The sequence below is a fragment of the Camelus bactrianus genome, chromosome X (genome assembly GCF_048773025.1).
Source record: "Camelus bactrianus isolate YW-2024 breed Bactrian camel chromosome X, ASM4877302v1, whole genome shotgun sequence".
Classification (NCBI taxonomy): domain Eukaryota; kingdom Metazoa; phylum Chordata; class Mammalia; order Artiodactyla; family Camelidae; genus Camelus; species Camelus bactrianus.
This window is the reverse complement of record NC_133575.1, coordinates 37383825-37398122: the sequence shown is the minus strand read 5'-3', so window position 1 is coordinate 37398122 and position 14298 is coordinate 37383825. Positions and strand designations below refer to the sequence as shown.

Below are 14298 nucleotides of genomic sequence, written 5' to 3'. Positions count from 1 at the left end.
AATCTGTGTTGTTTAAGCCAGCTAGACAAACGTATTTTGTTATAGCGGCCCGAGTTGGCTAAGACATCCTCTACTTATTTCATAAGATTATTTATGTTTTCTCCTTAAAACATACTCATGTAAAATATTTCAATGTTTGTAGATGTGATTTATTTTTGCTAGCTTTTTACTTTTTCAGTGAATTCTCTGCAGTTGCATAATACTATAAACTCTAATACAGCAAAACTTTAGAGTATTATTTTTTGCTTGATCAAGGGGTTAAAATAGCTAGCAGTAGAGTTAACTATTTCTGCTAGTTTTTATTTTACACAATTTAAGGGTATATTGTTAGCTATCAATGTATTGATGATTTTTATAAATCTTAGTATTTTACCATTTGAACCATTGCCTTCATCTCTTGTGATGTTTTTACCTTCCGTTCCCTCTGGTCTGATATTGAAAATGCAGCCCCATATTTCTGTTGGTTCTTGTTTGCCAAGTCTATGATTTTCTATCCCTTTACTTTCACATTTTCTGGGTTTTTTACTTTTAAGTGTAACTCATATTTATAAAATAATGCTGGACCTTGGAAAGTTTTTGGTTGTTGTTTTTTCTATCTAATCTGAGAATCTGTTTCTTTTAATGAATGATTTTAACCCATTTACAATGTGTAATTACTATAACACTAGGACTAATCTCTGATATTTATATATTTCTTTGGGTCTCTTTTAATCTCCTTGACAGATCAAATTTTTGGTGTTTCCCCACTTAATGCTCATTTGAAAATTATCCATTCTATTTGTATTCTTCTGTTCACCTATTGCAGCATAAGACCATTAACTATACACGTGTTTCTCTAACAAGGTCCATCAATGCCTATATCCTTCTTCTGCACAAGAATAAGAGAAACACAGGATTTTTTATTTTTCCTTTCACTCACTCGCCAACTACCTCTTGTGTGTATAACTGCAATTTTGGTTCCAATTTGTAACAATATACATTTGTATATATTTGCATTGTATTTTTTCATTTAGATAATAGAAATAAGCACTGATATCACAAGTATATTTGAAGAAAACGTTATCACATTAATGGGAAATGCAAAGATTACTTGAAAAAACACAGACATACCCTGTTCTTTAATAGTAAATCTGAATGATCATTAAGAGACAAATGGCCCTACATTAAAATATAAATTTAATGCAGACTCACTGACAAGAGGATTATTTTAAAATTTTGGTAAGCTGATTACAAATTGTGTACAGAAAATAAAACAATCAAGAAAACAGTAAATTTCTGAAAAAGAAGTGTAATCAGAGACTTAGCCCTATTCTCTGAAAGAATAAATTATAAATACAGAGGCATTGGAATAATAAAGATTATGACTATTAGAGCAATAGAACAGGATAAGGTCCATAAATATACTCAGTTATACATTAGAATATATATATATATATATATATATATTCACACACACTAATGTAGTGTTGCATTTTAGTGGGGAAGAATAGATTATTCAATAAATGGTGTTGAGACAAATGTGTAGGCATTTTAAGGAAAATGAAGACTGAGCCCTGGCTAAGGACTTACAACAACCAAAACTCCAGATAGTCACAGAAGTAAAAGCAAAACTAAAAACACAAAAGTACTGAAAAGAAAGTGCAGACATTTATTTTTCCAAATATAGCTGAGCAATGGCGAAAGCCTTCTACTTATGAAACAAAACTTGGAGGACATAAAAAACTGATGAGCACAATTAGGCGAAATGCAGGGAGAAAAAGCCAGAATTTTCATTTAAAAGACAAATGAGAAATTGAGGGGAAATATTTGGGACAAAGAGCTACTGTCAATGTATAAACAGCAACAACCTAATAGAAAAATGGGCAAAGGAACTTTTAAAAACAGCTCAGGAAAAAATAAGTAGCTCTTTAATCACAATTATAAATATTCAGTCTCAGCCATAATAAGGGAAATGCACATTAAATCTGCACTGAGATACCTACCATGTTTTAGCCTATAACATGGGCCAAAAAGAAAAACGAATGTGACAAGACACTGTTCTGTCTTGGGTATGGTGAAAACAGACATTCTTACACAACTGATACAACCCACAAAGAAGGTCATTTTGCTGTATCTATCAAAAATGACAATGCATAAATATCGTTTGTCCTGATAACTCCATTTGCAGAAATTTCTCTTTCAATATACTCCCTCTTGCGTTAACTGAAATATGTACATTGCAGCATCGTTTGTAATGGCAAAAGACTGGATATCTTAAATGTTTATTTACAGGGGGCTGGTTATATTTTGGTATGTCCACATAATGGAATATGATTCATCCTTTAAAAAGGATGAGGCAACTCATTACATCTACTGTCATTTAATGATCAGCAAGATTTATGGTTAAATGAGAAAAATGTTGGAAGTTCAAAAATGGATATAGCAGAGTATGTGTGTGTACGTTGTGTGTGCACGTGTGTGTGTGTGTGTATGTGTGTTTGCAGCTGCACTTGGAAAGGGTATATGGGAGACTGGGGTCAAAACTGGAGGGTGTGCATTATTTTCCTTTTCAGAAGATTTTTATGAAATAAAAATTCATGCAAAAATTCATCAAACATAAATATTTGGCTTAACTAATTACTCAAGGCAAATACCTACCTAATTCCCACTCTGGTCTGGAAATAGACCACTGCCAGCCCTTTGCCCAAAAGCCTTCCTCATGCCTCTTTCCCTGCCTCCCCCAGCTCCCCCAACAATCATGGAAACCACAATCCTGCCTCTGATGGTAAGCACTTGCTTTTGAGTTTAACCACCTAACCATACACCCCTGTACAATATGGTTTTATTTTGCTTGTCTTAAAACTTTACATAAATTAAAACCATACAAATTATCTTGTGTCTGGATTCTTTCATGAAATATGTTCAATTTATGTTCATTCTACTACTGATGGGGATTTAAGTTATTTCTACTTTCTGGCTGTTACAAGTAATGCTACAGCATTTATACATGTGTCCTGGTACATTAGCCAAGGATGTCTCCTGGGTATTTTCCTAGGAGAACTATTTCTTCATATGAGCTCCGGATGCTTTGATGAAGAAGGCTAAAATGTTTTCCAAAGAGACTGTGCCAACCTACACTCCCACCAGCAGCATATGAACCGCTGATATGAGCTAATGTATCAGCAGCTGCATGTGCTGATTGGTTACATGTGCTGAAATGAGCATATGAGCTGCTGATATGGCTCCTCATCCTCGCTAACACTTGTCATTGTCAGTCTTCTTAATTTTAGCCATTCTGGTGGGAGTGTAGTGGTGTTACATTGTGGGCTAACTTTTGCATTTCCCTAACGACTAAAGAGACTGAGTACCATCTCAGACTTTTCTTAGACATTCAGATATCTTCTTTTGTTACACTCCTATGCAAATAAGGCCCATGACTACTGGGTCATCTGCTTTTTCTTATTGTTTTGTTGATCTTTACCCATCCTGGGTGTAAGTCCTCTGTTGTCTATCTCTTCTCCCACTCTGTTGCTTGTGACTTCCTTCTCAATGAAAGTAATTATCATAAAAGTCAGGAGAGAAGTTATATTGGGGAGTAGGGGGATTCTGGAATGCTGACTATGGACACTTTCTAGAACTACACGGTGAAAAGTCACTGAGCTGTATGTGTCTGTTTTGCACACTTTTCTGTATATATGCTATATTTAACCATGAAACATTTTTTAAAAGAGAGGCTTAGCAGGGAGGGCATAGCTCAGTGGTAGAGTGCATAGTTAGCATGCATGAGGTCCTGGGTTCAATGTTCAGTACCCTCGTTAAAAATAAGAATACTACTATAAAAAAGATAGACTTAATCTATGACCCATTAACTCTACCCTTATGTATCAGGTCAAGAGAGGGGTGTACACCTGTACATTACAAGACATGAACAAAAATGTTCATGGCAACATTGTTTATAATTCATAGTCTATTTCACCAAACTTGAAAGTGGGCCTCTTTTTGTGAAATTAAAAGGAGAAGAATAAGAATGTGGTCTCAGTGGCTTTTATTTGCATAAAGAAACTCATGCAAGGAAAACTAATTTGGTTATGTGTATTAAAGAGAAGTGAACAGATAGGGGAAAGACGGGTAAGCGAATTTAGACTATACAGCTTTTATATTTTAAATTTTTATATATATTTTAACTTTCATTTTTGAGCCACGTGTCTATATTATTATTTAAAAATTAAATTGAAAAACTAATACGAACATCCTTACAGTGATAAGACGCTGCCTCCATAAAACAAAAATAGCACACTATTACAAGGGAATATTCTGAAAAGAGAAAACAGTATGGAGATTCCTCAAAAGACTAGGAATAGACTTACCATGTGACCCAGGAATCCTGCTCCTGGGCATCTATCCAGAAGGAACCCTACTTCAAATAGACACCTGCACCCCAATGTTCATAGCAGCACTATTTACAATAGCCAAGACATGGAAACAGCCTAAATGTCCATCAACAGATGACTGGATAAAGAAGAAGTGGTATATTTATACAACGGAATACTATTCAGCCATAAAAACCAACAACATAACACCATTTGCAGCAACATGGATGTTCCCGGAGAATGTCATTAAGTGAAGTAAGCCAGAAAGAGAAAGAAAAATACCATATGAGATTGCTCATATGTGGAATCTAAAAAAAAAAAGTGAACATAAATACAAAACAGAAACAGACTTATAGACATAGAATACAAATTTGTGGTTGCCAAGGGGGCGAGAGGTGGGAAGGGACAGACTGGGAGTTCAAAATTTGTAGATACTGACAGGCATATGCAGAATAGATAAACAAGATTATACTGTATAGCACAGGGAAATATATACAAGATCTTGTGGTGGCTCACAGCAAAAAAAAAATGTGACAATGAATATATGTATCTTCATGTGTAACTGAAAAATTGTGCTCTACACTGGAATTTGACACAACATTGTAAAATGACTATAACTCAACAAAAAATGTAAAAAAATAAAATAAAATATAAACAGATGCATGGCGGTTATCATAACTGATGCCACCTTGGGCTTGTTCGGTTCCTCCTGCCCTTCCACTGAACCTACGTAGGGCTGTATTGTGTAGTGAGTCTCTTCTCTGTCATCAAGGGCTTTGCAGTTAATAGATATTGTTTAATGATTGTTAGGTCCAGTGGCCTCTATGCTCTGTTAGTCTCTAAACAATAATGAAGACCTTCACTGACGTATTCCCAGTGCCCATGAGACTAGTTACCCGTTCATAAATCCTGACTTAGGAATGCATTTCCTGCTCCTAAGCACCTACCCTGATACCCTAGGTTAACTATAAAATTGTCCCAATGGTCCCTCACCTGTGCAGAGCGCAGCTGTGAATGCTTCCGGATCACTGACCACCCGATCCCACCCTGTAAGTTACTCTATAATAATAAACTGATCCATTGGTTATATGGAGCTTCCTGCCTCATTGTTTGGTCTCGTGGGCACTGTACATTCCCTCCATCCTCCAACAATACAGAACAGTGTTAACGAGAGACACAGGAGACTTGGGAGAGCAAGGTTTTTTTTTTTTAACTACTAGAAAAGAGAGCGAAAGAAAGAGAACTGGAAATCAGCAGAACGAAGAATTTTAAAGATGGAGGATCAACAAGTTTTTAAAAAGCAGACAAAATGTATGTGTGAATAGAAAAGAACTAGACTAGAAACAGGCTTGTAAAACTCGGCACAAAAATGATTTCCAAACTAGAATTCTATACCAGCCAAAAAGATAAATTTAGTGTCAGGGTCAAATAAATATATTTCCATGGCATTTATTACTTTTTGATTTCTATAAATGTATTTATACAATTACATATATTATGTGAATATACTTTACATGACAGTTTCAGACATGCAAAGCTTCATAAAGTCCACCTGTCACACATCCATTCTCAAGGATATACTGGAGGATGTGCTCCCACAAAATGAGGGGGTAAACCAATAAAGAGGAAGACACAGGATACAGGAAACAGGAGGGAAGACATAGGATCCCCAGGAAAGGGAAGCTGACACAAGACAGAGGTAAAAAGGATTTACTGGGGAATGGCAAACAGAAGACTCCAAGGTCATAGCTGTGTGTGAAGCTGAGAGGTCAACCAGACCAGCCTTCAGCAAGTCAACAAGGTCCAGGAGAGATTTCTTCAAAGAGAAGACATTGATAAGGGGTGGAGTATAGCTCAGAGGTAGAGCATACGCTTGGCATGCACAAGGTCCTGGGCTCAATCCCCAGTATCTCCATTAAAAAAAGATTACCAGGAGAAGACACTGATGCCCAAAGTTGAGATAGCCTCCCCTATCGCTAGCTGTGTTTACTTGGGCCAAATAGTTTCTCTCTATGCCCCAGTTTTCCCCTCTATAAAATGGGCATAACAATGGCATCTACTTCTCGAGGTCATTATGAGATGAGTTAGCATATGTAGTGTGTGTGTGTAACAGTGCTGGGCACATAGTAAATATTATATGAGTGTTTATAATTATAGTCACTATGATTATTACCTAATATGTTTGAATATACAGAGAGGAGACTTAAACAGCTGGAAAGAATTTGGAGTTGAATCATTGATATGTATAGTAAAGCAAAGAAACAACTAAACCAGAAAATGGTTAATTCCAGGGAAAAGAAAAAGTTGTACAGAAATAGTAACCACAGCATGGACACTGCATGACTCACCTATAAACACGATAATAAACACTGATGGTAGATTTGATCAAAACAATGATAGAAACAAATGTGTATGTGAGTGCGGATGCATGGAAAAGCTAAATATCCACCTTCTAGAGTGGAAAGTCAATAGATAATGCCCAAAACTAAAAAAAAAAAAAGAATCCATTAAAAAGATTAAGAGTGCTTTCTTCTAGGGAGCTGGAATTTGAGAGAAACAAAAGCAGGGAAGAGAAAACAAACTTATGGTTACCAGTTGGGGGGAGGGGGTGGGAACGTATAAATTGGGAGTTGGGAGATTTGCAGATACTAACTACTATATATAAAAAATAGATTAAAAAAAAACAAGTTTATACTGTATGGCACAGGGAACCACATTCAACATCTTATAGTAACCTATGGTGAAGAATATGAGAACAAACATGTGTATGTTCCTATGTGACTGAAGCATTGTGCTATACACCAGAAATTGACACAACATTGTAAACTGACTGTACTTCAATAAAATATATTTTTTAAAAACAAAAAAAGCAGGGAAGAGACATTTTTAAAGATTTAGAGAACTGACATCTTTTGCCACTTGTGAATAAAACTAGAAACTAATTTCAAATTAGGGTGGCAAAAATATTCACAAAAATATACAAGAATGATAAAGGGTTATTAACCTTTATTTTTTTTAAAAAATCTCTTTAAAAATCCATAAGCTAAGATAAATAAATCAGCAATGGATAGGAGAAGAGAAGGAAATTCACAGAAGGAAATGAATCACCCACCATAAAAATCCTGATTATGCTGCCTGGCTAAAAAAAAAAAGTCATACAAATTAAAATAATGCAACTATCTTTCATTCTGGATGAATTCCTGCTACTGGGCGCCTCTTCCTCCTCCTTACCTCACAGGAGCTGTCAGGTCCCTCTGTAGTCAGGGCCACGGATGGCCCAGGAGAGCTCTGATCGGCAGGCATGGTCACGCGGGGCCTCAGCTCTCAGGCTCTCTTGTGGACAATTCTGATCTTCCCAGGAGCCCAAGAATAGGTGGGCACCTGTGGATTCAACCAGAGCTCCTGGGGCCAGAAGGAAGATCCTGTAGCCTTCACTACGGGGTCTGACCCAGCGGCTCCTCAGAGACTCCAAGAAACCTGGAAAGACAGTGTCCACATGGTCAGTCACTCAGCGTTCACCCCACAAACGCTTCCTGGGAGGGCACTGGATACTGTGGAGTAGATAAAGCCAGGCCAACACCTATTGGAGTTATTCATCAAGTTGGAATATGAGTGAGATCATGAGATTTAGACTAAAATTAATAAAGGCTTAAATTTTAGCTCTGCCAACTTTTAGCTACTTTTAGCACCAGATTGGCCCAGGTGAACATTTAATTCATATTAGCAAGTATTGTTATTACAGGGAATCATGTAATGTGTCGAAGGAGGTCCCTCATTTAATTTGCACAACAATCATGTCACCTCTGTGTTGTTCTTTGGCACATCATCTTGAAGTGTTTAAAATTTAACTTGTTCATACCTTTCATTTTATTTTATACCTTGAAATCATTATCTTACATGAAAGAAGCCAGTCACGAAAGACCATATATTTTATGATTCCACTTATATGAAATGTCAGAATAGGCAAATACATAAGAGACAGAAAACTGACCAGAAGTTGCCTAGGGCTAGGGGTGCGGGGTGGAATGAATGATGGATGTCTGCGAACGTGCACAAGGTTTCTTTCTGGCACGTTGAAAATGTTCTAAAATTAGACTGTGGTGATCATCGCACAACTCTGTGGATGTACTAAAAACCACGGAATTGTATATTTTAGAAGGGTGAATTTACAGTAGTGAATATATCTGAATAAACCTGTTCTATATATCTAAATAAATAAATCTGTTTTAAAAGAAAAGAAACACTTTCCTAAATAACCCAGGATCAAAGTCAGAAATCAATACAGAAGCTACACAGTTTTCACCCATAGCCATGGAACATGCTAAAGTTGTACACAGAGTGAAATGCATGGCTTCAAATGGCTTTACTTCTAATTAAAAACAAATACAACAGGTGCAGACGGCGTCACCTGGAGCTTGAGCAGCAGCAGAGGGTATGGAAGACAATGGCCAAGAACAAACTAAGAGGGCAGAGGTCCAGGAATGTTTTCCATATAACCAGCCAAAAAACGTTAAGGTTAAAAATAAAGCCAAACCAGTTTACCACTAATCTTCTGAAGATAAACACTTCTTATGTATATGATGTGTGTGATGAAAAAGTTAATAGAGCGAACAAAGCTTTTGCAGATACACAAAAGGCATTTGCACATTTCTCAAAAGGCCCTTCTCTTGAACCTCTGCAGAAACAGCTGACACCTCAGCAGTGTCATAAAAATGAACCCGCTAATGTTGATGAAGCTACAAGATTAACGGCTCCGCTGTAATACACTGGTGATGTATCAAATTCCCCCCACCCAAAGGCCACTAAATTAAATGTTTTATACAGTAAGTAAATAAAGAAATAAAACCCCCAAAAAAGAATTATGTGTTCAACCAAAATCATCAGAAGTAGGAAAAACAAAATTAAGCAGTAGTGATTAATTAAAACCTTTAAAAAAGAGACAAATGAACTTATGTATAAAACAGAAACAGACTCACAGACATAGAATACAGACTTGTGGTTGCCAGTGGGGAGGGAGGAGGGGGGTGGGAAGGGATAGACTGGGAGTTCGAGTTTGCAAATACTGACTGGTATATATAAAACAGATAACAAGTTTCTACTGTATAGCACAGGGAACTATATTCAATATCTTGTAGTAGCTCACAGTGAAAGAGAATATGAAAATGAATATATGTATATTCATGTATGACTGAAGAATTGTGCTGTACACCAGAAACTGACACAACATTGTAAACGGACTATAACTCAATAAAAGAAAAAAAAGAAAAGAAGCTAATAATAAAAACCTTAGATAAATCAAATAAATGTAACAATAGGGGTTTAAAGAAAACAAAGAGCTGGTCCTTTAAAATGAACAATGTCATAGATAATGCCCTAGCAAATGAAATACAGAAGGGTTAAAAAACATACATATGTACGTATGTGTGTGTGTGTATGTATGTATGTGTGTATATATGTGTGTGTGCATATATATATAAAAAGACACACAGATATATATATATATATATAGAGAGAGAGAGAGAGAGAGAGAAAATCTTTTCCAGATGAGGCAGTGTTTCGAAGTAGTTATTGTGGGATATTACGCATAACTGTACAGCAACGTATTTAATATTTATGAGAAACAGGTGCTTCCCCAGCAAAATGTAAATTAACAAAATTAATACAGGAAAAAACAGATAGACGAGAATAATGAATGTAGAAGAGACCCAGAAGTAAAATGACATAACACAACAAATACAAATGGAAAGACTCTGAAAAGTAGAAAGGGAAGGTGGCGAGTCTACAGATCTCACAACACAGTGGTGAATTCCCTTCATTTTCCCTCCCATATATCACAAACAGGGCACTAGAGAAGCTTATAACTCAGAGCCATCAAAAGGCACAGACAAAAAAAGCTCTAAGAAAAGCCTACTCCTGTTAATCAAAAGACCAAAAAAAAAAAAAAGTCAAACTAACTGAACATACCCACCCTACTCCAGACAAATAGGATACACATTCTCTTCAATTACCTGTGCAACATTCTCCAAGACATGCCTTACCCCGGGGCATAAAACAAACCTCAACAAATTGAAATCACACAGCGTATGTTCTTTGACTATAATAGCTTCAAACTAGAAATCAATAAGAGAAAGTTCATGGGAAAGTCTCCAAACATTTGGAAATTAAACAAAACATTTGTATATGATCCATGGATCAAAGAGGAAGTCTCAAGGGAAATTAAAAAGTAATGCATCAAAATGAAATGCAACATATCAAAATTTGCAGGATGCAGATAAAGCAGTATTGAGAGGGAAACTTACAATCCTAAATGTTTACATTAGAAAAGAATTAAGGAATGAAATCAATAAGGTAAGCTCCCACCACAGGATACTAGAAAAAGAAGGGCAAAGTAAACCCAAAGCAAGAAGGAAGGAAGGAATAAACATAAGAGCAAAATCAGTGAAATTGAAAACAGAAAAACAACAGAGATAAATCAATGAAACCAAACAGCTGGTTCTTTGAGAAGATTGATAAAATTGGTAATCCTCTAGCAAGACTGACAAAGATGAAAAGAGAGAAGACACAGATTACCAACATCAGAAATGAAACAGGAGATATAACTATAGATCCTGCAACTATTAAAAGAAAAGGGGATACCACAAACTACCTTATGCATGTAAATTAACAACTTGGATGAAATACTCCAATTCCTCACAAAACACAGACTCCTACAAATTACCTACTATTAAATACATAGATACTCTGAGAAGATATTAGATAACCTGAATAGTCATTTAACTACCACAGAAATTGGAGCCATAATCAAAAAACTTCCAAAAGGAAATTTCCAGGCCCAGATGGTTTCACAGGAGAATTCCAGCAAACATTTAAAGAAAAAATAGCATCGTTCTACACAATCTCTTCCACAAAGCAGAAGGGGAGAGAACACTTCCTGACTCATTCTATGAGACCAGTATTACCCTAATACTAAAACCAAAGATGGTACAAAAAAAGAAAATTATAGACCAACATCTCTCATGAACTTAGGCACAAAAATGCTCAAAGAAAAAACTATTAGCTAATCAACTCCTGCAGTATAGAAAAAAGAATTGCACACCACAACAAAGTGAGATTTATTCCAGGAGTGTAAGGCTGGTTCAATATTCAAAAATCAGTGTATTCCCCCATATTAACAAGGTAAAGTAGAAAAAAATCACAGGATCATATAAATTCATACAGTATTGACAAAACTCAACACACATTCATGATAAAAGTAAACAGACACATAGATCAATGGAACAAAATAGGGAACCTAGAAATAGCCCCACAAAAGTACAGCCCATTTATTTTTCACAAAGGTGCAGAACAAGTAAGTGGAGGAAATACAGTCTTTTTAACAAACGGTGTTTGAGTAATTGGATATCCGAAAAAAAATGGACATCGATCTAAGTCTCACACTTTATACAAAACTTAACTCAGAATGGATCATGGTCACGAGGAAGGAGAAATGAACAAATCACTATCACAGTGGAGACGAATCTCTCCTTTCTCTGTAATAGGATAAACAGACAAAAAAGAGTACAAATTTTGTATAACACAGTTGACAACTGAACAATTAAATATTATTTTCGAATTAGACATGGAACATGTATTAAAAATTTACCAAGGACTAGGCCATGAGTCCCCTCAGATTTCAAGGAATGAGCTTCATGTAGACATATTTCTGACCACAGAACACTAAGGTTAGAAGTCTAGTAAAAAGATAAACTTTCGTAAAATGAAAATGTACTTCCAAATAATTCATGGGCAAAAGAAAAATGATCAACTCTGAGAAAACACTTAGAACGTAATGAACCAAATCTTGTGGGTCTCAGAGTGAACTTTAAGACCTTAACGTTGATATGAGATAAGAGGAAAGCCTGAAAAATAACGAGCGAATCACCCAACTACATTCGGAGAAGCATCACTGACCACACAGAATTCCCCAACACTCACCCTCCCCGGGTCCCCATCACCTCCACATCCCTCCGGCAAAGGCACTGAGATCCTCTTGACAACAACTATCAAACCGCGGCTGAAAACCGCAGCCGCTTCCGGTCACCACCTCTAGCACCGCCCCTTCTCGGGATTTGGGGCTTCGCCCTGAGGGGCGTGGCTCTGCACATGCGCACAATCACATTAGAAGCCATCGCCAGCCAAGAGTCAACATGGAGTCATTACGGAGTCGGTGTTTTGGGGCATCTGGTGCCTCTCGGCCGCCGTAGTCAGGCGGGGAACATGGCCGCGCCCAGGTCGCGCTTCCCCACGGGGCACGCCATGTTGGAGGAATGTCCATTCCGTACAGAGGGTGAGGAAGCGTCTAAACTCACTTTGCAGAGCAGTGGAGCTGTCTCACAGGGGTGGGGACTTATCTCTGGGCGGGCTTCCTGGAGGAGGGGTCTCTGGATCTGTACCCAATGGATCTGTGTAATAATTTCAGAGAAGCTGAGGGGCCTCTGGAAAGACGCAGAGTGGCTGCTGTCTCGTGGCAGATAGCGAAGGATGAGAAGGGAGGAGAAGTCAGACTGGTTGCAGGCCTCTCCTGGAACATACCACGAGGAAAGAAAGGGAAGAAATCAGGGACCTGCAAGCCCTCCTAGGATACAGCACTGGGGGTGAAAAGGAGAGAAGTCAGTGTTAAGTTTCCCCTCTGCTGGGCTTGTGGGGTTTGGCTGTGGGATTTGGATGTTCCCATAATCTACATTATCTCCTACTCTGGCTACCTCAGCTAAAATAAAAATATATATTAATAATGATTTTTATTTTTCCTTACTTTAACGCAACGTCTTTAAAAATGTCTTTAGGAGATTTTATTATTTTTATTTTCCCAGAAAATAAAATCTATGTAGTAATAAGGCCCTTACTTTGCAAATGTAGCTTTAAGGCTAGACTGATTCTGCCCTTGAACCAGTTTGCTGCCCCTTATCACCACCAATGTGGAGATTCTGGAGATGCTCCTGCCCTCCTGGGAGAGGTCACTGGGCAGAAGGGGAAGAAGGTGTGCCGCCCTTCACCTGGGAATGCCTACTTATCCTTCAAAACCGAGTTCAGATATCTCCTCCACCAGGAAGGCCTCCTGACAGAGATAGAAGGCTCTGTGCCCCACTGAAGGCCTTTCTGAATCCTCAAGTGAAGAAAGTATTTTTGTTGCCAGTGATTTGGTTCTTACCTCATCCCAGAAAGAATTCAGAGATGAGACACGGGGGTTAAGAAAGCGGGGATTTATTAAGGGATGGATAGTACACTCTCCAGGGGAGAGCGGGCAGGCTCAGGTGAGCAGCTGTGCTGGGGTTTTTTGGTAAGTTGGTTACACAGAATGTAAAAATGAATGGGCAGTATATTCATTGGGGAAGGAAGGGTTTGGGGTCTTATTTCCTGATTTTCATCCCAACTCCACCTTCCCGAGGGGAGGAGGGATTTTTGTCCTTAGTCTGAATCTGAAGTGTCATGGTGTCAGTGCATGATGTGTACTTCTAACCTGTAAGGCTAATTTTATTGAAATTTATTAAATTTTATTTAAATTCATTGGAAACACTGGAGAGTCCTGCCTTTTCCCACCTTTCTTTGTAGGCCTCCAGGCACTTGTCACCCCAAAATGTGTGACCGTTTATCAGCCCAGATGTTCCTGCTTTTCTATGTCTGCCCAGGGACCCCCTGTTATTTACATGTATGGTTTTCTGCATTTGGCCCCATGCCCCTCCTTTTTGCCCAATCCCTGCCATTTGGCCTGCACCCCCCTTTCTGTGCTCATATCTAGCTATCTGCATGCTCTAACATTTTGAAGGGCTCAGGCATGCACTTGCTGGATGCTCTCAGTCCAGTCACATCCCCTCTGGGCCTCAGTTGAATAATCTGGAATGTAAAGGTGTCCTACTCCAATCAGCCTAAGACCATCTGGGACTAATTTTCAGTCTGACAGATCTGTCAGTCA

The 14298-nt window shown here is 37.8% G+C and overlaps 2 protein-coding genes and 1 pseudogene across 3 annotated transcripts in view; 2 read left to right on the top strand and 1 right to left on the bottom strand.

Annotated features, from left to right (window-relative positions):
* Positions 1 to 12480, bottom strand: part of ZNF81 (zinc finger protein 81) — a 70691-nt gene extending 58211 nt beyond the window's left edge. Inside the window, exons 1-2 of one of the 2 annotated variants that reach the window (XM_010968100.3) lie at positions 12324 to 12480; positions 7581 to 7826 (exon numbers count right to left, since the gene is read on the bottom strand). In XM_010968100.3, the coding sequence (XP_010966402.1) occupies positions 7581 to 7652 (72 nt within the window). In that variant the 5' untranslated portion in view covers positions 7653 to 7826; positions 12324 to 12480. The remainder of the gene's footprint in view (positions 1 to 7580; positions 7827 to 12323) is intronic. The other variant, XM_074359577.1, reaches the window with a different exon arrangement.
* LOC105079430 (ribosomal biogenesis factor-like) lies at positions 7837 to 9126 on the top strand. The gene has a single exon (XM_074359598.1). It carries the CDS (start codon positions 8707 to 8709, stop codon positions 9109 to 9111), a length of 405 nt encoding a protein of 134 aa, XP_074215699.1. The 5' UTR covers positions 7837 to 8706; the 3' UTR covers positions 9112 to 9126.
* Positions 12481 to 12491: 11 nt separating the features above from the next.
* LOC105079429 (uncharacterized) lies at positions 12492 to 13476 on the top strand (annotated as a pseudogene).
* Positions 13477 to 14298: the final 822 nt, after the last annotated feature.

What these genes read in the sequence shown, in the direction of transcription:
- LOC105079430 (XM_074359598.1), top strand. Translation starts at nt 8,707, where the DNA reads ATGGCTTTACTTCTAATTAAAAACAAATACAACAGGTGCAGACGGCGT.